We start from the raw sequence: 20030 nt of genomic DNA, 5'->3' as shown, positions 1-20030 counted from the left end.
TTCAGTGGGTGGCCTAGGGAATAAGGATTGGCCGGGAGATGCCCTGGGTTGTGGCAGAGGGTCATTTGAAGAGGGTGAGGAGTGGGTGGAGGTTCCCAGCTCTTTACTATATGTAGTGTGAGCAGGCCTTGGTGGGAGGGGGTTCAGAGCTGTATTAAGGGACTTCTGGGCTTCCGGGTGGTTTGGGCCGAACTCGGGACCATAATGAGGAATGGTTGCAGGCTGTCCTGGCGGTGGCGTCTACAAAGGCTTCCATCCGAGCCCACCCCACCAACCCCCACTTGCGGCCGCCAGTGTGCCAGGACACCTCCAGCACACTTCGCCCCCTCGCGGCAAGTTCCGGAATTGCACTCCCCAGTGAGGCTGGCTCGCGCCTCTGCCTCCACCAAGTGGCCTCTTGAGTGCTGCAGCTCCGCCGGGACATACTCCGCTGGGCTCGTTAACAAAAGGGTTTTAGTCCGATCCCCGCCTCCAAAGGCTCCACGCTGCGCCAGAAAGCTGAGCAGCTGAAACTCCAGGCGCACCTAATAAGCGGCTAAGGCCACTGCCTCGAGCTGCGCAATGAACTGGCCTCCCAGGTGCTCCTGCTTAGGCGTAGTTCCGCGGGGCTGCCCTGGGCAGTGGCCTTCGGGTGCAGGAGCCGGAGCAGTTGGCGCAGCACGGCCTGCCGCAGCAGGATGTACACCCAGGGGTCCAGAATTTGGTTCCAAGAGGCTAGGCGCACAGCCAAAAACAGTGGTCGCTGCAGGGAGCTGGACCCCCATCCCCCAACAGCCAGAACCACCAACACCTGTGGGAGAAGTCCGTGTGAGTGGCGCGGCAGTTGTCAACGAAGGGGACTGGCAATCGGTGGGGCTGGGATGGTTGGGGTTGGGAGCTGGGCTGGCAAATGAGGGGTGCTGGGAAGGAGACAGAGTTCTGAGAAGGGGTGGGGGAGGTTAGAGGTCATAGGTCAGAGGCCTGTACAGCCTCAAGGTTTCAGTAGAGAGAACTCTCTAGTATTCCAAAACATAGGATACTGAATGGATTAAAACAAATGGGGCAGAAGGCAGAAAGAAGCTTTGGGGCCCAGAGAGGTGGGGTGGAGAGGAGACTTTGAATTACAGACCCCAGAAGTAATAAGATACTGGGCTGGGCAGAGGAGGTGGTAGCCAGAAGGAGAGGGCAAAAGGCAGGTCTAATAGGTGGGACTGAAAAGGGACTGGACTTCTCTCTGGAAAGGGAGAGGGGACCCAGTATCCCATGATGAAGGGGTGGGAGTGCCAGGGAAGGAGGGAGCAGGAGCTGGGCAGGAGGGGCCTGAGTGCCCCTCACCAGCAGCGGACTCCAGCAGATGCACGACACCACCATGATGCCCACGAGCTGGCCCACCATCTCCACGTCGTGAGTGCGGGCTCTGCGCGATGAACCACGTCTCGGTGAGCCGCCAGCGGTGGCAGCCATGGATGAGGCCGACGAAGCCGAGGCAGAACGGGATCCGCGGGCTCCCCAGCGACGGCGGCTGTCGGTGCGGGAAGGCAGGGGGTGCCGAACAGAGCGGCGGCGCCAGCGGGCGCGCAGCAGGGCCAAGCCGCTCAGCGTGTTGCACACGAGTGCGGAAAGCAGGGCGGTCAAACCCAGACCGGCAAAGAGGCTGGCAAGCAGCGCCTGGCGCCAGCCGCCTGCCGGACCCAGCCCAATAAAGCACCATGTGCCAGGGTACTGCAGCTCATAGTGCCCTACACTGGCCAGAGGTAACAGCGCCACTGCCAAGGCCAGCGCGGCCAGCGCGACCAGTGCCAGGCGCGCACGGGCCGCCGAGACTCGTGCCGCGTGCAGCAGTGGCCGCGTGACGCCCACGCAGCGCTCCACCGCCATGCCGCACCCCAGCAGCAGCGGGCATAGGCCAAAGAAGACCATGCAGCCGCCCAGGAAGTGGCAGGCGCCGCCGGCTGGGGACTGCCCGGCTGTGTACAGGCGCAGCACCAGCGCGCCTGGGATCACATGGCCCGCCAGGTCGATAGCCAGGAGGCTGGCAACGAACAACAGGAAGGTGGCGGCTGGGCGACGGCGTCGCAGGCGACCTGCGGCCTGTGCTAGCAGTGCCAGCGCCAGCACATTGGACACGGCACCCAGCGTCATGGAGAAGATGGGCAGTGCCGGCGACATGCTCAGAAGGCCTGATGATGGCGGGGCCGAGGCGTTGGGGGCCCCAAGTGCTGTACACGTGGTGGCCTCGCCCAGCAGGCTCAAGTTGAAGACCCCACAAGAGCTCATGTCGGGTGCCAAGGTTGGGGCTGGGGAGAAGACAGGAGGGCAAGGTGAGGTTGGCACCAGTCTGCAGTCCCCATCTCTGATCACGAGGGCCCGTCAGACCCCGGGGCTTGCTTCCATGGTCTCTCTGTCCAGGGCACCCCAGCGATCCTGGCTGTCCCACCCTGACGCTCTGGCGCCTCTCCCCAGGTCTTCTGCTCTCCATCTCACTCTGGCCTTCACCAGCCCCTTCTCACACATCACAGGTTCAGCTCCCATTTGTCCTCACCTCCCATTTTTATACCCAACATATGCCTGGCCCTCTAGCCCTCCTACTGACCTCTGAGCATCACCGTTACCTGGACTCCATCATACCCTTACACCCAAAGTCCCGTCTCTGCTAACACAGTCATCTCTCTTCCAAAATGGCTCCTCCCCATAGCCACTTCTGTCCCCAGTCACATACCTGTCTTCACGGTCCCATTTCTGTCCCCACAACTGCCACAGCTCACTGCTGTCTTTCACCCAGGCCCAACCCCTGACCACTACTGTGGCTCACCCTAAACACCCACAGCTCCACTCCTGCTGGAAACCTCAAGGCTGATTGCGGACCACCCATTTCTTGATATCCTGGTGGTGCGGGCTAGGAGGGCAGGGCCACCCACTGAGTCACACTGGGAGAGAGGATGGACTGAGACAGGAAGGCTGAGAGTCAAGGAACACAGCGCAGTCTGAGGAGCCGAAGCTCTATCCTTCCATGCGCTCCTCCCCCACCAGAGACCCTCACCCCAGCCTTCTTACCCAGCGCTGCCTGGGACGCTGGGTCCCCATCATCTGCTGCTTAGCTCCTGCTGCCAGCTGCGCCAGCACTGCTACACCCTAGCACTCTGAAGGCCACTCCCCTCTCCCCTCCCCTCCCTCCAGGGGCGGCTCCCAGCTCCAGTCTCCTCCAGCCTCTGAACCTCCTCCCGTCTGTCAGCTGTGAGCTTTGGCCACCAGGGGCTGCTCCACTCAATACTCACCCACTGAGAGGGCTGGGGAGCAGACACCCCCACCATTCAAGCTTCAGCTCCTCTCACTAAGAGGGGCACTCCCAGACAGCTGGTCTGGCCCCATGATCCCCTTCCTCAGCTGGGCTCGAGTAGCCCCTTCCCCTCCCCCTCCAGGCTTGGACCTCTTGCCTGCCTCATTAATAAAGTGGATAAAATCTAAACACTGGAAAATATGAGTGTGGCTCAGGGCTGGCTACGGTGGCTGAACGGGCTGATGCTGCTCCCATGGGGCTGTGAAGTCGAGGGGTTGCCTACTGGGGCGGCAACAATACCTCCACGTGCCCCATCAGAGCCTTTGTGGATGTTGGTGGGCAGCAGCTTGGATGGACAGCTTGAGCCAGGCACAGCATGGCTGGGAGACCTGCCCATTATTTACACAGGGCTTAAAGCCCAGGCCAGAGGTAGAAAGTCATATCTGAGGAGGGACAGGGCAAGAAGGCTTGACAATCGGGAACTCTCCTAGGTGTTAGATGTAAGAAGCAGCACCCAAGTCAACCTTTGAGCCTGGACACACAACTACAGTGTCACTCTGGCCCTTAGAAGTAGGGGTGACACCGCTGAGGGCATGTGCACGAGCACGCACACACGCACGTGTGCACACAGACACACACGCTTACACCTGAAGATATAGTCCTATCCCTAACACCCTAAAACCGGCCATTATCACAGCCAGTGCCCAGGGCAGTGGAAGCCACAGTCCTTAGAGGCCTTGGGCTCAGCCATCATCATACCACTCATCTCACAGGACAGTCTCCATCTTACCACTGGCCGTTTCTCTCAACACCCGAGAAAGCCACCACCAACATCTGCTAGTGCTAGGAAATAGTCTGACTCCATATTGGATACACCCCTGACAGTCTAATACAGGCTCCTCGAGTACACACCAAACCCCCAAGATAGAGAGTGGTGCCCCTGGACATACCAAGATCTAGTAGCCACAGAAATTTGACTGAGTCTAATTACCCCAGAAATGGGAGCACCCAAAGACACAAATGATTACAACCCTGGACACATCAAATGTGATCATACAGCCACAATCTACTCCTATCAGCACCCTGGAAACACAGCTGTCAAGCCCTTATCCCTTCACAGAATCACAAACCAACACCCAGATCACTGCTCTACCCTCTCAACACTGAGACACACAGCTGAGTTACAAGCATAGACACAGGAAGCACCCACAGGTGGCCCAGGGATGCCAGGGTAACCTTGACAGCGGCTGCTCTGGCCCCTCACCCTGGGGCTCCATCTTCTGCCTTGTGTAAACAAGGAGCGGCTGGACTCACTTTTCTGCAGCCTCCCACTGCCTCCACACATTCCTGCGGGGACCTCTGCCCTGGCTCCCTCACTTCAATCCCTACCCCTCCCTCCAGGTCTGGCAAAGGTCCCTTTCGCTCTTCCTTGATCCCCCTCAAGCCTTGGGGATAAAGTGGGCTGTCAAAACAAGCATGCTGAGTTTATGTCCAAAGCAAAGCCTGGTGTGCTATGGACATCAGCAGACGCCTCGGGTCCAGAATCAGCTGGGGTAAGGGTCTCACCAAGACTGCCCCCCTAGCATCAGGGGATGAGGACACCCCCCACACACAGCACTTCCCCAGCAGGCCCAAGGCTCTAACTGGGGCCCTTCCCACCTTCTTTCCAAGCCAGGTCTTCACACTCCTGGTTCAGGGCTGGACTATGGTGGGACATAGTCAACAGCCTGGTGCCCAGCTCTCCCAGGAGGAAGCAAGATTTGAACCCTTAGTAAGCCAAGAAGCTCCAGCCTTGCCTGGAAGTCTGGTGGCGAGCAGCCAGGATCCTCATCAGGCGGAACGGGTGGGAGGCGATGGGCGGCCCTGAGCCAGCTCCTAATTCAATTTGGAGCCCAGAGGAGGATGGATTTCAGCTGCTGCATTCTTTCCCACTCCTACCCACCCCCTCTTCCAACCCAAAGTCCACACAGGTCCAACAGCAGATAGATTCTTTATATTCAAGACAGCAAATTCAGATACAAAAGCCCACTGCTTTCGACCCTCCTACCCCCACCCAGTCCATCCAGGGCTGGGCTGGGGGAACCACAGGGAATTTGGAGGGTTCACAGCAGACTCGTGTTTCAAATGCAGAGGTAACAGACTCCACAGTGTGGGGGTTCCACTAGGTGGGGGTGGGAGGATATTATTGCATTTGCTGAGGGGGGATGCCCCCCTTCTACATTCCCTGCATCAGGAAATGAGGGAGGTTACCACCCCCCCTCCAACAGAAACCAAGGCCCCAGGGATAGGGGCCAGTTTGGCAGCTGATGTGGAAAGTGTTGAGGGTGGGGGTGGTGGCTCATTCTGGCCGGCCCCTCTCAGCTCCTGACCCTGCTGAGGTAGGTGGGGAACAGGACAGGGGCATGCTGGGGACCTCAGGTGGGCTGAGAACTGGGAAGGGGGTGGTACCGATTGGAGAGGGGCAGGGGCCCACCTCTGCTCCACTCTGCATCATCCTCCAGCTGCTGAGCGAGGCCCAAGCTGGATACTAAGGTCCTGGCCATGGTGTCCCCTCCTCCCAACTGGGGATTCCCATCAGGCTGGGCTCAGGTCACCCCAAGGTCCAATGGGAAGCCTAGTAGCGGCCAACCTTGGCGTCCCCAATGGCACCCCAGACATCAAAGACGAACTCATCAGGGAAGGCGAAGTCACCAAGACGCTCGTCCAGGGCCTCGGCCAGCTCATCTGGGTTCCTTTTGTCCTTTCCTAGCTCCACCATAGTGGCCGCTGGGGGTGGGGAGCAGAATGGAGATATCACGGACAGAGGCAACAGCTCCCAGAAGCCCATCTCCGAGACGCCACACGACCCCCACACCCGGGAGCCCCTCACTCACCTAACTCCGTGTCCCTGATGCCCATGTAACTCTCCAGTAGGTCATCTACCTTCTCGATTGCCTTCTCCTCAAAAGCTGAGGGCTGGGGTGGGAGAGGGTAACAGCAGTATCATAATTACATGAATGCAATTGTAACTGTCCTTACTAAATGCTGAGTGCTTTTTCTACCACTTGATGTATATATCCTAGTTAGTTATTCTTCACAACCTTGAACATGTCAGTATGATTATCCTCATTTCACAGATGAAGAAACTGAGTTTGACAGGCCCAAGAAAGGCTCCAGAGCTGGGAGGTGACAGGTAGACTTGAATCCAGGCAACCCTCAGCTGGAAGGTGATGCTGCCTCTGCAGGGAAGGGGGCTGAGGTCTGGCTGGAACACTCACCAGGTCCTCTACAGTGGCTGGGCCCCGGGATCGAAGCCGAAGGGTCCCTCGGCCAGTGCCCAGCTGGGGGCCGGAGCCAGGGCGGCCACCCCCTGAACGCATGCTGATCATGTCTGCAGGAGGCAGAAAGGAATAAGGAAGCCCAGGCCTGCAGGCTCTTGGCAGGAATGCAGGTTTGCTGACCCTGACAATCCCCCCCCCCTTTCTCCATTCTTCTGTGGCCTTGGGGGGAGCTGGGGGCTGAGGTAACCCTAAGAAGGTGGGACTCCTCCTGAGGCTTGGCATGGTTGCCCAGCAGTGAGGGACTGGTGATGGAAAAGGTTTGAAGAGCAACCTGAGGAAGCCACTCTGGTCCCCAGGACCCTAGGACAAAGGAGCGTGCAGGGTCTAGGTCTCTAGCTGTTCTCCCCCAGGCCAAATGGATATGGCTGCTGGGCTGCACACTAGCCCTATGTGCTTGGGGGAAGTGCTTGAAAGTCCCCCACCCCCACCCCAGGGCCTTGGTCTCATTCCTGAGAGTTAGTGAAGTTGAACAGAAAAGTGGGGGGGGCTGGCGGAGGGCAGCCAAGCCTTGCTTCTCAGGGCAGAGGGGCTGGCTGACCAGGATTGGGGGGGCTTGGGTGGCTTAATGGCTCCTGGAAGCAGGGTGTGGGGGCAACTTCCTCCTTGCTCCCACCCTCCCCCAGGCTGGGCAGAGAGCCAGCAGCCCTCCCCTAGGGCAGGGCAGAGGAGCTCTCCCTTCTACTTCAGTTGAGTGGGTTTGGGCACCACCTGCTGGTAACTCTGTACATCGCAGCCTGTACCAGAGTGAGCAGGGAGATCAGGGAGGTCTTGCTCAGCTACTCACCAAAGGCCTTGCGTGGCTCTGTTAGCTTCAGAGTGAAAGTACGGCCTCGGGGTAGCTCCTTGAGCAGACGGGCCACCTCGTAGTGCCTGCAGCCCAGCAGGCTCTGCCCATTGATGGCCTCAATCATATCACCCACACTGATGAGCTGGATGTGGTCAATCACACTGCCCTCTTTAATGCGCTGGAGGGGAGAGGAACTATCAGCTCCCAGGGCTCCGCACTGGCACTGTGGCCAGCCCTTACCCTCAGGGCTCTCTGTGCCCTGTGCACCCCCAGGCACCTTGATGAAGGCATAGCCGGCCCCATTGTCTGTGATGGTGAGTCCCAGAGCCTCCTCTGACTTGAACACCTCTACTTCCTTGCGCTGCCCCTTGACGTGGGCAAAGATGAAATCCTCCAGCCCAATCTGGCCGCCTAGAAGCTTGTCCATGTCCACTTTGTGAGTGTTGAGAGTGCAGAACATCACCTGTAGGAGTGTGAAACACTCAAACCTCAGCTGCCTCCCTCACCCTACTGGGGCACAGGTTTCCAATGCCTGATGGGAATTCAGCATCTAAATCTGGTCTCCAGCCCCCTATAGTTGATAGGGACATGAACTCCCTACCAGAACCCAAGGTATGATGGGAACTCAGCACCTAGTCCTAACCTCAAGTTCCCACAATCATTAGGGTGCAGGCCCTGATGAAAAGGCAGTACAGCCCTGATCTCTAATTCCCTGTAATCACACTGCAATGGAAGCCTCAGCATCGATGCTCCAGCTCATTAACAGGACACATTCCCACCTCTCATCCCTGGCTCCCCAGTGGGTACCTCAGCAGCTGGCAGCCGGAAGGCCTCAGCAATCTTGCTGTACAGCTCCTTAACGTTGGTGAAGCCCTCGATGCGGCCAGTGGGGCTGCCGTGGGCCAGCTGGGTGTGGAATACGAGGCGGGGCCGCAGGGCTGGGGGGGGGGGAGGCAGGCCCATGTGGGGACCCCCTGCCCCACCTCCACCCAGGGGCCCTGGCTCTCCCACGCCCAGCCCACCACGACCTGGCTCAGCCTCCTCATTTTCCACCAGAGGGGGCGCCTTTTTCCGCCGCCCCAGTCCCAGCGGCATGAGCAGTGAGAAGGCGTGTGCCCAGGAGATCTGCAGGGCAGGAAAGTGGGTTTAAGACCTAGGCAGCAGCCTCAGGGAGCCTTTCTCATGTTAGCACCCTAAAGGCCCAGGACATTCTTAGAGACTAGACAGGCCTCAGTTCAAATGCCTGCTCTGGCACTTGAACACTTTTTACAGAAATAGTAACAGCAGTAGTATCTACTACCACCATGCTAACTGCACCATGACCTCATGCTGCACGGTGATGTGGGACCGTGTTCTGCTATGATTATGCACACTCAACAGCTGAGGAACTGGCGGCTCGGAGCAGTTACGTTTCCCTTTATTTTTCTATCAGGTAGGATCTTCAGTGCTGTGTGTAAAAAATTCTGACATTCCTACTTTCAAAACAGGTAGGTGGATAGCATTTACTGACCGCCTGGTGGCCAGGCAGGCATGACACTAGTTCTGACCAAAGTGTTGAGAGGAAGTGACACATGACCTTTAAATTTATTTCTCCCGGTCATGGTGATCAGCCACCTTTGATAAGATGGTGACTCCCTGAGGCCAGGCCCTGGTAATTACAATGAAGGGGACTCCCAGTGAGCTGCAATGGACATGTAGCAGGAATGAAAAGTAAGCCTCTGCTGAGTTGGGCCACTTATATTTTTGGGGTTTTTACTGCAGCAAAACCTGTCCTGATACAATATTTTTTCTTTTCCCTTTTATTTCTTCACCTCCCCTCTCCCAACACTCTCTTGGTTTCTTTTGCTCTTTCACCCTCCTCCCTTAAAAAAATATGTTTGGGGCACTGAATATGTCTCTGCACCACTTTAGATACTGCCTTTGAGAAGGAAGGTCTATGACTTTGCCACCTTGTGCAATTACACAGGTTATTCACCACACAAAAAGCACCAGGCCCAGGTGGCAGGTGGGACTGTATTCTGCCTGAAAGTTACATTCATTACTGAGGTGACACATCTGCTGGAGGAAGGGCTGCTGATTTCAAACTCGCCCCCTGGGTGCTGTCTAGGTCATTGGGGCTCTGTGCATGCTGTCTAAACATGCAGTCTAGGAAAAGATGCATCGTGAAAAACATGCATAAGTCTAACACTTTCTAATACTGCTGTAAAAACAATAAAACAAGAAAGTTCTGGGCCCTCCCTGGTGGCTCAGCGGGTTAAAGCGCTGCGCTAAGAAGCTAAAGTCACTTCTGCATGAGTTCGATTCCCGCCTGCCCCGGAGGAGATCCACATGGCGAGGCAGATCTCTCCTGACCCACCCGCTGCTCCCCTCAGCAGTGTACTTCATCTATCTGCCTGTTCTGCTCCCAGTTCTGTCTCTGGTGAATCCTTTCACCCTCCGCATCTCTGGCCTGTACCCCAGTTCTATGTAAATAAATAAATAAAATATTTAAAAAAAAAAAAAAACAAGAAAGTTCTACATATAAAGCTAGGAAGGGCCTCTCTGAGCAGGTGAAATTGAACCTGAGACCTGAATGACAGGAAAAAATAGTCACGTAAGGAAATGAGGCAAGAATGTTTGAGGTAGCGTGAACTGTCAGTGCAAAGGCCTTGTGGTGGGGCTGCACCTGGCATGTCTGTGGGACAGCCAGGAGGTTCACGTGGCTGGAAAAGAGTGAGGAAGGGGGAATAGCAGGACAGGTGAGTGAGGGGGGACAGGGGAGGGTCACGGGGAAGACTTGGACCTTCGCTCTGTGTGGGAGCCATGCAGAGTTCTGAGTACACTCAGACTCAGGCTTATGGACCAGTGAGAGACCAGTGTAGCTGGAATAGAACGAGCAATGGTGGTATGTGCGGGATGGGGGTGGGGGTGAGAGGAGTGCAAGAATTGACAGGGTTGATTGTGTGGGGCCTCAGAGACTAGGGAAAGAGTTTTCATATTTAAACCCTATGGTCAAAGTCACAGATATCTGCTACACCTGACTGCCAAGTCTAAGGCCACAACCATACACGATTCCCTGTGGAAAACTCTCTTCCCTGGGCCTCATATGCCTGGTCTGCAATGGGGGAATTCCATTCACCTGGCCAGACTGCCATGAGAATCAAATTATGTAAAAATTTATTTTCCTCTGTATTTGTGATTCTTCCCTTCAGGTTTTCTCTTCCAGGAGGCCATCCTGGATTCAGTTGAGCCCAGTGGGCTATACCCATTCTTACTTTCATTTACTCATTCATTCATTTACTCACTCACTTGTTCTCCTATACCTTCTCTAGTATCACCTAGTCTAGCTCCATTATAACCCACCTGAACTAGTACAGCTGCCTCTTCTGGTTTCCTGGCTCTGCCCTTGCCCCCAGTCCCTTGTCAACACAGCAGCCAGAGTGATCCTGTAAAACATAAGTAAGGTCATGCCCATTTTCTGCTCCTGCCCCTCCCAGACTCCTACCTCATTCAGAGTATAAGTGAAAGTCCTACTTTCAGCTCCTAGGCCCCAAAAGATCAGACTGCATTACTTTTTTGCCCTCATCTCCTCTAGTTTCCCTCTTGCTAATTCCCTTCAGCGACATAAACCTTATTCCTGTTTCTCCAACACTCTAGGTACTATCCAGTCTCAGGACCTTTGCACCAACTTCTGGTATTCATATAACTCACTCTCTCACCTCCTCCAGGAAAAATATGCATTTCATTCTCTAGCTTAATGTTTTTGAAGGGACAGGAATTTGCCTATTTTATTCATTTCTATAGCCTTAGTGTTGACATGGTACATAGTGTGGTACATAGTGGATGCTCAATAAACATTGAATGAGTGAATAGATGAATGAATGATCCTAATATTCACTGTCCATCAGTCCCCTGTGCCTTGCTCTAGGGAGATGAAGGGCCATGGCTGTAGTCTCTGCTGTTAGAGAAGGTTTCATCTCCTAGCAAAAGGAGATATGTTCCACCTACATAGTGGATCACCTATAGGGTCCCCCAACCCCTGCTTCCCAGTGCAAGGATGCAGATTGGCGCTTCATTAAGTGACAAAGACAGGAGCACATCTCCCTCATATTTCACGCTGGTTTTGTTTTCTACTCTCAAAATCAATGATGTTGAGCACCTTTTAATATAACTTTTACCGTATGCGTTTGCCTTTTTATGAACTCACCAAGTCTTTGCCAATTTGTAAAAATTGTACTATTTTAATTGCATGGCTGGTCTTTCTTCTTATTGATTGTGGTAATGATCTTTTTATTGCTTACTCAATCATTACTGACTGGATCTAGCACACAGTAGGCGTTCACTGCTTATTTGACAAAAATTAAGTTCTGAGTAAACCAGGACTTCCCTCTCAAGTTATTTCAATAATGTGGAAATAAAACAACAAAAATTTTCATCACCTCCTCTAGTTACCCCTCCTCCCATACTCAGTAAATCCTCACTTAACAACAATAGGTTCTTAGAAACTGTGTCTTTAAGCAAAATGTAATATACGGAAACACATCCTTGCAACTTTCGTAGGCCAGTACCAACCCTGTAATGAAATGATGTTATTCAAAAACCTGCTGTACTCAAAAGCAGAATGCTAAGAGAACATGAATCTGGAACTTGACTTCATCATACTAGTTACATGACTTTGGGCAAGTGGGTTAACCTATCTGAGCTTCAAGGAAATTATGCATGTGCCTGGAATTGTTACTGGCGTACAATAAGGGTTCCATAAATAAACTCACAATGATTACTACTATGATTTCCAGCAATAAATACAGAAGATTCAAACATCCTTCTTTTCCTAGGCCTCCCCACAACCTGCTAACCAGTTCCCAATATCCTTATTCTCTCGGCCCACACTAACTACCCTGGTTCAGATTAGCTTCCTGTGAAAGGGAAACAACAGTTATGAAGAAAGTGGGTGATTGATGAATCTGCCTTCCAAGCCAGTAGACACAGAATGACCTGGGTTCAAATCCCACCCCTGCCACTTACCGCTGGCTGTGTGACCATGGACAAATCACTTCACTTGATGGGCCTCAGTTTCCTCATCTGAAAAATGGGAAGAATTCTTGAATCTAAGCGTGTTTTGGAGAATCCAAAGAGATAATGTATATAACTGCTTAACACTACCTGACACTTATGTAAGCTGTTATTATTATTATTGTCACTATTATTATTGCCTCCTCCTCTACCCTCCCAGGAACATCACAGTCCTCTCTGCTTGCTGGGGCCTACTCCAGGACACCTCCCCCAAGCAGCTTCCCTGGGTTGCCTCAGTCTGCTGGAAATGCAGAAGACAACTATGAACTACATGAAGTTAATTATGTGTTGCCCTGACAGAACTCTTGTCTTTGAGTCTTAAGCTGTTATTTAACTTGTCTCTATTTTAAAAAGTAAAATAGGACATGTCTCTCCACTGTCTCAAATCTTAACAACAGTTTCCCATCTCATGGAGGGAAAGTTCCACATTGCTAAAGGTGACCCACAGATCCCTGCAGAATCTCTTCTTTGGCTTCATCTCCTGCCCCAGCAACTGTTCTAAGTTGGTTCAGAGTTCTTTACCCTGGCTGTGCCAATGCTTGATGCTTGCAGGGTTGGCTCCTTTTTGTCATTTGGGTCTCTGCCCCCAAGTCCCCTCACCCAAGAACCCCAACACCAGCTCACAGACTCTATCATGCCACCCCCTCATATTTTATTCATAGTACTTATCATTATATGCAGGCATCTTCTTTATTTACTGGTGAACTAGTTTTTTGCTGTCCCCTCTGAGAATAGCAGCCCCCCAAGAACAGGAATTTTAATCGTGCTCACTGTTGTATCTTCTGTGCAAAGAACTGTGCCCGACACATATTAGGTGCTCAACAAATATTCATAATATGAACGAATGTGTCTATCCTTAGAATTGCCAATTCCCACCTTCTCTCCAAGTTCCCAGTCTCCTAAACACAGGGGCAAAGAAAGCAAGCCAGTATCTTTACCCTCTCAGCCCTGGGAAGTGCATGAAACTTGTAAACCTCATAGAATTTCAGTGGGAGGAACTGCATGTGGGAAAGGGGGTTGCTGGAAGTTCACACATTGCTGAAGGAAGGGGGAAACCATGCCCAAGCTCCCCCTTCCAGAGGGTATTGCTTTGGAGTGAAGGGAGGAAGGCCTCTGATTCAATCTTGAAAAACCGGCTCCTGGTGGTTTCCGGGGAAAACGCCTACTGCCAGAACTTGGCCCAGGCTGCCCAGAGAGTTCAGCAGGCACAGGACCCCAGTGTCCTGAGTCTTTACCTATCTCCCTTCTCAAGATCCAGCCTTTCCTTTCCATTCAGGGGAGAACAGACATGGGGTGCAGCTTCCCATTTTAGTGGTTGTTGTCCAGTAACTTCTGAATGGAAGTTCTGGGTGCTGCGCCCCACCCCCCACCCCCCCAAGCAAGGAGAGACCAAATGGTATGTCTGGTAGTGGGGAGGGGAAGGCGAGCCGGAAGCAGGCTAAGGAACTGGTTAGGAATCCCTGTGGCATGGAGCCCCTGGACATTTGGGCTAAACTACTACTACTACACTCTGAAACAGTTGTACAAGTCCCACTCACTGCCACTTGCTGGCTGTGTGACCTTGGGTAAATCACTCTACCGTTCTGGTTTGCTGCTTCACTTCTAAATGAAGTAACAGCACTTCCAGAAGGTGTTTATAGAGTCGATGACACAGTACACATGGTATATAGCCGACACGGAAGTATTCAATAAATGCAAGCTGGGGTAATTTTTTTCATTATTATCATCAGAACACTAGTCCTTCCCCGATCCTCCCCAGGTCCGGGACGCCCGGGACACGGTGAACCCCGGGGAGGTGCCCAGGCAGGACTCAAAATCCCCCGAACTAGTTCCCCGGCCGGGAGTGGGACTGTTCAGAGGAGCGCAGGATATAAATGAGGGTTGCGCTTGGAGACCTCATCCCTGAGGCTAGAGGCTTTAGCCTCCGGCTCCCAGTGGTAGGGGAGGTGCATGCTAGAACCGGGCCCCCGGCATCCCAGAACCCAGCCTAGTCCTCATGCTGCGTCCAGGAGGCGAACTCCACCCCGCACGATCCGCCGAAACCCCCAAGTCTACACCACTGCGAATCGGTTTCGGGGTCCTCAGATCAGCTGCGCCCCGCCCGCGAGAAGAACTCACCTGCGCCCGTGACTCTGCCGCCGCGCCCTGCGTGCGCCCGGTTCGGCCCACTGCAAACTCTGGCCGGGGCCTCTCCCGCAGCCGCGGCCAGGGGCGGGGCCGGTGCCCGCTGCCGACCAATCAGAGGCGGCCGCTGGGACCTCGCGGCCAATCCGTTCCGCTCAGTCCGTTTCGGCTGGAACCGACGGAAACATTCCAGAGGGATCCCTCCGCCTCACCCAGCTTTCCGACACCCTTCCTCCCCCGCGCCATGGCGCAGTGGACTATCTCGCCCGGCCTAAACCGCGGCGGGCTATACCATCGCAGGGCAGCGGAGGGGGCAATGCTACGACTAATTCCCAGCCAATCCAGAGCGGCTAATGGGAAGCTGGGGGGCCGCGGACCACGTGTTGCTGGATGAGTGTAACGTTTGGGGTGTCTTGGATGGTAAGAGTGGGGGCGGGGGAGCGGTTGCCATGGGAGTCACGTGACCGAGGCTGGGTTTTGGGAGAGGATGCAAAGTTGAAGCATAAGAAAAAGAGACCCTATAGGAGACCTGGGAGGGGACCCAGGGCACCCCCCAATCCAGTACAACGCCCTGCCTGCTCCTGCCCCAACCCGGCCATCTTCGGAGCTGAGTGGATAAAAAGATTAATTCATTCCAGGCTGACTGGTGGATCCGAGATGAATAGGGAGGCTTCTGCTTCCCGGGGTATACAATGGACAAGGGCATTCATTCACTCATCAAATATTTAATGTGACCCTGTTCGGTGCCAGGCTCTGTCCATGACTATAGACACATCAACGTATAAAGCTTAATGTGGTTCTGGTAGAGGAAACAGCCGGTGCAAAGGATCTGGAGGCCAGACAGAAAGATGGCACATTTTAGAGTAGTGCAATATCGTAGGAGCTGGCAAAGCTGTGTGAAAAGCCTTGTGCAATGGAAGTGGTATTTATCGCCCATATGCAATGTCCTAGATTATAACCCAAGCCTCTGCCCTGAGGGGGTTGACCTTTCATGAGCCTGTTTCCTCCGCCTGTTTCCATCATCTGACTATCCCCCTGCCCGACCAGCCAGAGACTGACACAGCAGGGTCTCAGCAAACATGTGTGGATGAAAATACGATGGCATCTGAAAACCTAGAGATGAAAAACTTGCCATCTCCAGCTTTGTTTTGTAAAGGGGATTTCTCAAACAGGAACAGGTAATCCAAGAAATAAAGGCACCTCTTGCAGCTCAGGATTCTCAGTTCCCAAGGCTGGTAAGATTTCCCCGTTGTCACTCAGGGTGGCTGGGGCTGGACCTGAGTTCACTGTAACCTGGGAGTTGTAGTTTAACGAAGCCTCTTAACTGCTGCAACCATCCCCGACAGACTCACACTGGGTCTTTGCAGTCTCCAGATGAGCTGCTTGGCAACCCAGCATGACCAAGACCTGCAGAGACTAAGTGAAAGGGGAGAGTGGGTCCTGGCCCCTACTGAGGCCTGTCCAACCATCCCAGCCCAGCTGGCAAACACTCTGGTTGCTGTGGCAACAGGCATAGCTATTGTCTCTCTCTTCCTGTTCTGCTGACCTCTGTGTGCTACCTCCCTACAGAGGTGAATGCCTCAGTTGTTTGCTTCATTACCTTCTGTGTGACCAGACCCATGGCACCGCCTGCACCTCAGCTGCCCCCTGTACACCTAGAGAGAGTAGGATGAGGGGGTTTGGGTACAGCCAAGTCCTGAATCAAAACCCACCTGTTAGGCCTCCCTAGTGGTGCAAGGAGTTAAGTCTCAGCTATCAAGCTATCACCAGCCACTGCGGCAAGAGTTGGATGAGTTTGATTTATGTGGGTACAGGGAGCTGACCCACATGGCACAACAGACCTCTCCTGTCTCTCCTCAGCAATGTATTTCAGTAGATCTGCCTGTTCTGCTCCCCACTCTGTCTCTGGTGAATCCTCTGCCTCCACACCCCTTGTACCTGTGGCCTATATCCCAGTTTTTGTATGCATAAATACATAAAGGTAAATCTTAAAAAAAAAAAACAAAACAAACACTTATTGGCCCCTCCCTGGTGGAGCAATGGGTTAAAGCACAGCACTGCAAGCAAACTTCTGTTGCTTCAGTGCGAGTTCAATCCCCAGGCCCGGAGGTGACCCACATGGCAGACCTCTCCTGACCCACCCGCTGTTCCCCTCAGCAGTGTACTTCATTGATCTTTCTGTTCTGTGCCCCACTCTGACTCTGGTGAAGCCTGTACATCTGGACTGTACTTCAGTCCTGTATGCATAAATAAATAAATCTTAAAAAAAATAAACACACCTGTTGGTGGATGAAGGAGTAACTAGTCAGTGATTAGGGGAGTTGCCCAGGGCACAGGGGAGCACTAGACACTTCCTGCCGGACTTTACAGCTCACGTGCATGCCTGAGAACTGAGTTTGGGAGGCCTCGCTGGTGGGAACTCAGACTTGGGTGCCCCCTCGGTTGAGTTAAAAGTCACCATTTGCAGCCACCAGAGAATAAATGATTCAGGTTAGGCTCATCAAAGGGGAAGTGGATATCCAGATGACTAGCCCAAGGATTACTTCTTTACTACAACTGGGAACAGTTACAGTAGGAGTGCTGACAGTCTCCACCATGACCAAGTGATCAAAGTTAACATCACTAGGTGAGACAGGGCTTTGTGTGCCCCCTGCTGTGATGTACAAAGTATTTGGTCCTGCCCAAAGTTTACCTAGGATCCGATCTTGAAGAAAGATACCACTTGAGAGAACTTTTGCAACCACCTCACTCCCCCACGCTAAAAATCAATGTATGATCATTGATTGGATCTGCCATAAAATTTTCAAAAAAAGATAAAACACAATGAAGGATATTCTTGGGAAAATAAGGGCGATATAAAGGCTGAGTGTATATTAGATAATATTGCATTTGTGTTAAATTCCCTGAGTGTGACCATTGATTGCACTGTGATTAGATAAGGGAATGTTCTTGTTCGTAGGAGATACACCTTGAATTATTTAGTGATAGATTCATGATACCTATAACAGTTAAGTGGTTCAGAAGAATATATATGTGTACAACATTCTATATAGTATTATAATATGTTGTAACCTAGAGTTAACATAGACAAGGAGAAAGAAGTGGGAGAGAAGGAAATACGGAAAAATAGTAATATTGCTGCCAAGTCCAGGAAAGTGGTATATGGATATTCACGTTACTATTCTTAGTTTTTGTTTTTTTTTAAATAATATAATAGTTTATTTTTACATCATTTTGTGCATTTTTCCATCTCAGTTGTAATCCCCTTCCCATCACTAAACTATTCTTATTCTTTTAAAGATTTATTTATGTATACAAGAACTGGAGTACAAACCAGAGGTGCAGGGGGGTGACAGGATTCACCAGAGACAGAGTGGGGAGCAGAACAGGCAGATGGAGTGAAGTACACTGCTGAGGGGAGCATCAGGGGAGACAGGAGAGGCCTGCTGTACCATGTGGGTCAGCTCCCTGGCTAGCTGGGGATCAAGCTCATGCTGCAGTGGCTTGTAATACTGCTGAGACTTTAACTCCTGCACCACCAGGGAGGCCCCTATGTTACTATTCTTATAAATTTTCCATAAGTTGGAAAATTTCAAAGTAAACAGTGGAGGAAAACAAACCCATTCTCCAGTGGATTTGCTGTGCAACTTTTTGTGTCTTTCCTTGCAAACGTGTTATTTTACATGGGTATTCTATTATATTTAATTTCTTACTTTTTCTCACTTAACACTGCTTTTTTTCCCCCACTTGCTTGCTAATTAATTGCAGCACTATGCCTGAAAGATCCATCTGTATTGTTAATATCCTGAATCTGTTTCCTCTTTGTTAATCTGAATGTTTTCCCCTTCTCTTTGATGCTCCACAAATTCATCTCTCACATTTTACTCCTCTCCCAAGCTCCCCACATCACAGTGAACATTACTAGGATATAATGAGATTCTCCCCAGAAGAGAAAACTGGACGCAGAGATGCTGGGTCACAGGGCACACCTAAGCTAGTGCTCCCCACTCCCAGCCTAGCTGTCCCGAGTCACACTCTGGCAGTGCAAGAGAGTCCTGTGTTTCTGTATCTCCACCAGCTATTGGCATTATCCAGTTTTCTAATTTGTCCCATTCTGCCTATCAAGTCGGATTGCTATTGTTTTAGTTTACAATTCTCTGATTTCTAATCATTCTGAACATCTCATTTGCTTGATGGTCTTCTGGCTCTCTTCTGTAAGTTGCCTCTTCAGACCTTTGCCCTGTTTGCACTTGGGGTTGCTGTCTCTCTCATGTTCACTTGCATGAGTTCCCCAGAGTCTAGAGCTGCACTGTCCAGTCTAATCTGTCTAACATGAATGCCCTGCTCTTCACATGTGGTTACAGAGTATTTGAAGTGCTAACCACATTTCAGTATAAATCCAGAAAAGAAATCAGAGTTGCAGTAGGTGTAAAATGCACAAGAGATTTTTCTAAGATGTAGTAGAACGGAAAGATGAACATCTCGTTCATTAGTTATTTTGTTTGTTTTTTATTCATTAGCTTTTATACTGATTACATGTCAAAGATGTTAATAGTTTGGATGTATTATTAAAAGTAATTTCACCATTTTTTTAAAGATTTATTTATTCATACAGAATTGGGGTACAGGCCAGAGATGCGGAGGGTGAGAGGATTCATCAGAGCCAGAGCAAGGAGCAGAACAGGCAGATCGACGAAGTACACTGCTGAGGGGAGCAGTGGGTGGGTCAGGAGAGGTCTGCCACGCTATGAGGATCTCCTCCTGGGCAGGCTGGGATCAAACTCATGCGGAAGTGGCTTTAGTTTCTTAGTGCAGTGCTTTAACCCGCTATGCCACCAGAGAGGGCCCCTCATCATTGTTTTAACAAGGTCACTAAAGAATTTAAATAATTCTACTGGATCTCACTGGGATATTGATCTCTTGTGAGTTTCAGTCATGATAGCAAATGTTCAGACAGAGCATCCTGTGTGCCAGGTGCTGTTCTAAGAACTTGTTTTTATTAGTTTCCTTTTTTCTAAGGACCCTGTGAGGGGTAAAGTAAAAGAACAGAGGGGGCCGTGTGCTTAGCTACTGAGTGCTGCAGCCAATATATTCATTGCAAATAATCTCCAGCGATAGAACCTTTAGTCATCATGCACTCTTGGTAGAAATGTAGGCTGGTCTAGCCCCTATGGAACAGTATGGAGTTTTCTCAAAATATTTTTTTAAATCTGCCGATCTTTTAAGTATCTGTCCAAATAATATGAAAACACTAATTTGAAGGACTGTAGTACCCCTGTGTTCATTGCAGCACTGTTTATAAAAACCAAGATATAGAGGCAACCTAAGTGCCCAACGACTGATAAGTGGCTAAAGATGTGGAAGGTGTGTGTGCACGTGCACGCGCACACACACACACACACACACAAGGCAAATATTACTCAGCTAGTTAAAAAAGATGAAACTTTGCCACTTGAGCAGCTCTCCTGCCTACCTGTGACTATGCAGGAAC

At 51.8% G+C, this 20030-nt stretch overlaps 2 protein-coding genes across 3 annotated transcripts; both read right to left on the bottom strand.

Moving 5' to 3' along the window:
- Positions 1-26: 26 nt before the first annotated feature.
- Positions 27-3642, bottom strand: PTGER1 (prostaglandin E receptor 1 (subtype EP1), 42kDa). Its single transcript, XM_004688235.2, has 2 exons — positions 1315-3642; positions 27-790 (listed from the first exon to the last, which is right to left on the bottom strand). The coding sequence occupies exons 1-2, from the start codon at positions 2254-2256 to the stop codon at positions 536-538; spliced, it is 1197 nt and encodes a 398-aa protein (XP_004688292.1). The 5' UTR covers positions 2257-3642; the 3' UTR covers positions 27-535.
- Positions 3643-5229: 1587 nt separating this feature from the next.
- GIPC1 (GIPC PDZ domain containing family, member 1) lies at positions 5230-14604 on the bottom strand. Of its 2 annotated transcripts, XM_012729256.1 has the most exons (9): positions 14534-14593; positions 12368-12424; positions 10706-10788; positions 8171-8488; positions 7641-7826; positions 7361-7541; positions 6514-6626; positions 6130-6211; positions 5230-6022 (listed from the first exon to the last, which is right to left on the bottom strand). In XM_012729256.1, the coding sequence occupies exons 4-9, from the start codon at positions 8456-8458 to the stop codon at positions 5871-5873; spliced, it is 1002 nt and encodes a 333-aa protein (XP_012584710.1). In that variant the 5' UTR covers positions 8459-8488; positions 10706-10788; positions 12368-12424; positions 14534-14593; the 3' UTR covers positions 5230-5870. The 2 variants fall into 2 exon arrangements, with proteins under 2 accessions (XP_012584710.1, XP_004688739.2); XM_004688682.2 differs by lacking the exon at positions 10706-10788 and having other exon boundaries at positions 14534-14604.
- Positions 14605-20030: the final 5426 nt, after the last annotated feature.

This window comes from Condylura cristata, unplaced genomic scaffold (assembly GCF_000260355.1).
Source record: "Condylura cristata isolate star-nosed mole 26May11 unplaced genomic scaffold, ConCri1.0 scaffold00024, whole genome shotgun sequence".
Taxonomy (NCBI): domain Eukaryota; kingdom Metazoa; phylum Chordata; class Mammalia; order Eulipotyphla; family Talpidae; genus Condylura; species Condylura cristata.
This window is presented reverse-complemented; position numbering and strand designations above follow the sequence as displayed.

What these genes read in the sequence shown, in the direction of transcription:
- GIPC1 (XM_004688682.2), bottom strand. An exon ending in AGAGCCACGCAAGGCCTTTG is followed by an intron (nt 6,627 to 7,360) that starts GTGAGTAGCTGA and finishes TGCCTCCTGCAG; the next exon opens with ACATGATCAGCATGCGTTCA. An exon ending in CAGCCACTGTAGAGGACCTG is followed by an intron (nt 6,212 to 6,513) that starts GTGAGTGTTCCA and finishes CTCCCACCCCAG; the next exon opens with CCCTCAGCTTTTGAGGAGAA.
- PTGER1 (XM_004688235.2), bottom strand. Translation starts at nt 2,256, where the DNA reads ATGAGCTCTTGTGGGGTCTTCAACTTGAGCCTGCTGGGCGAGGCCACC. An exon ending in TCTGCTGGAGTCCGCTGCTG is followed by an intron (nt 791 to 1,314) that starts GTGAGGGGCACT and finishes CTTCTCCCACAG; the next exon opens with GTGTTGGTGGTTCTGGCTGT.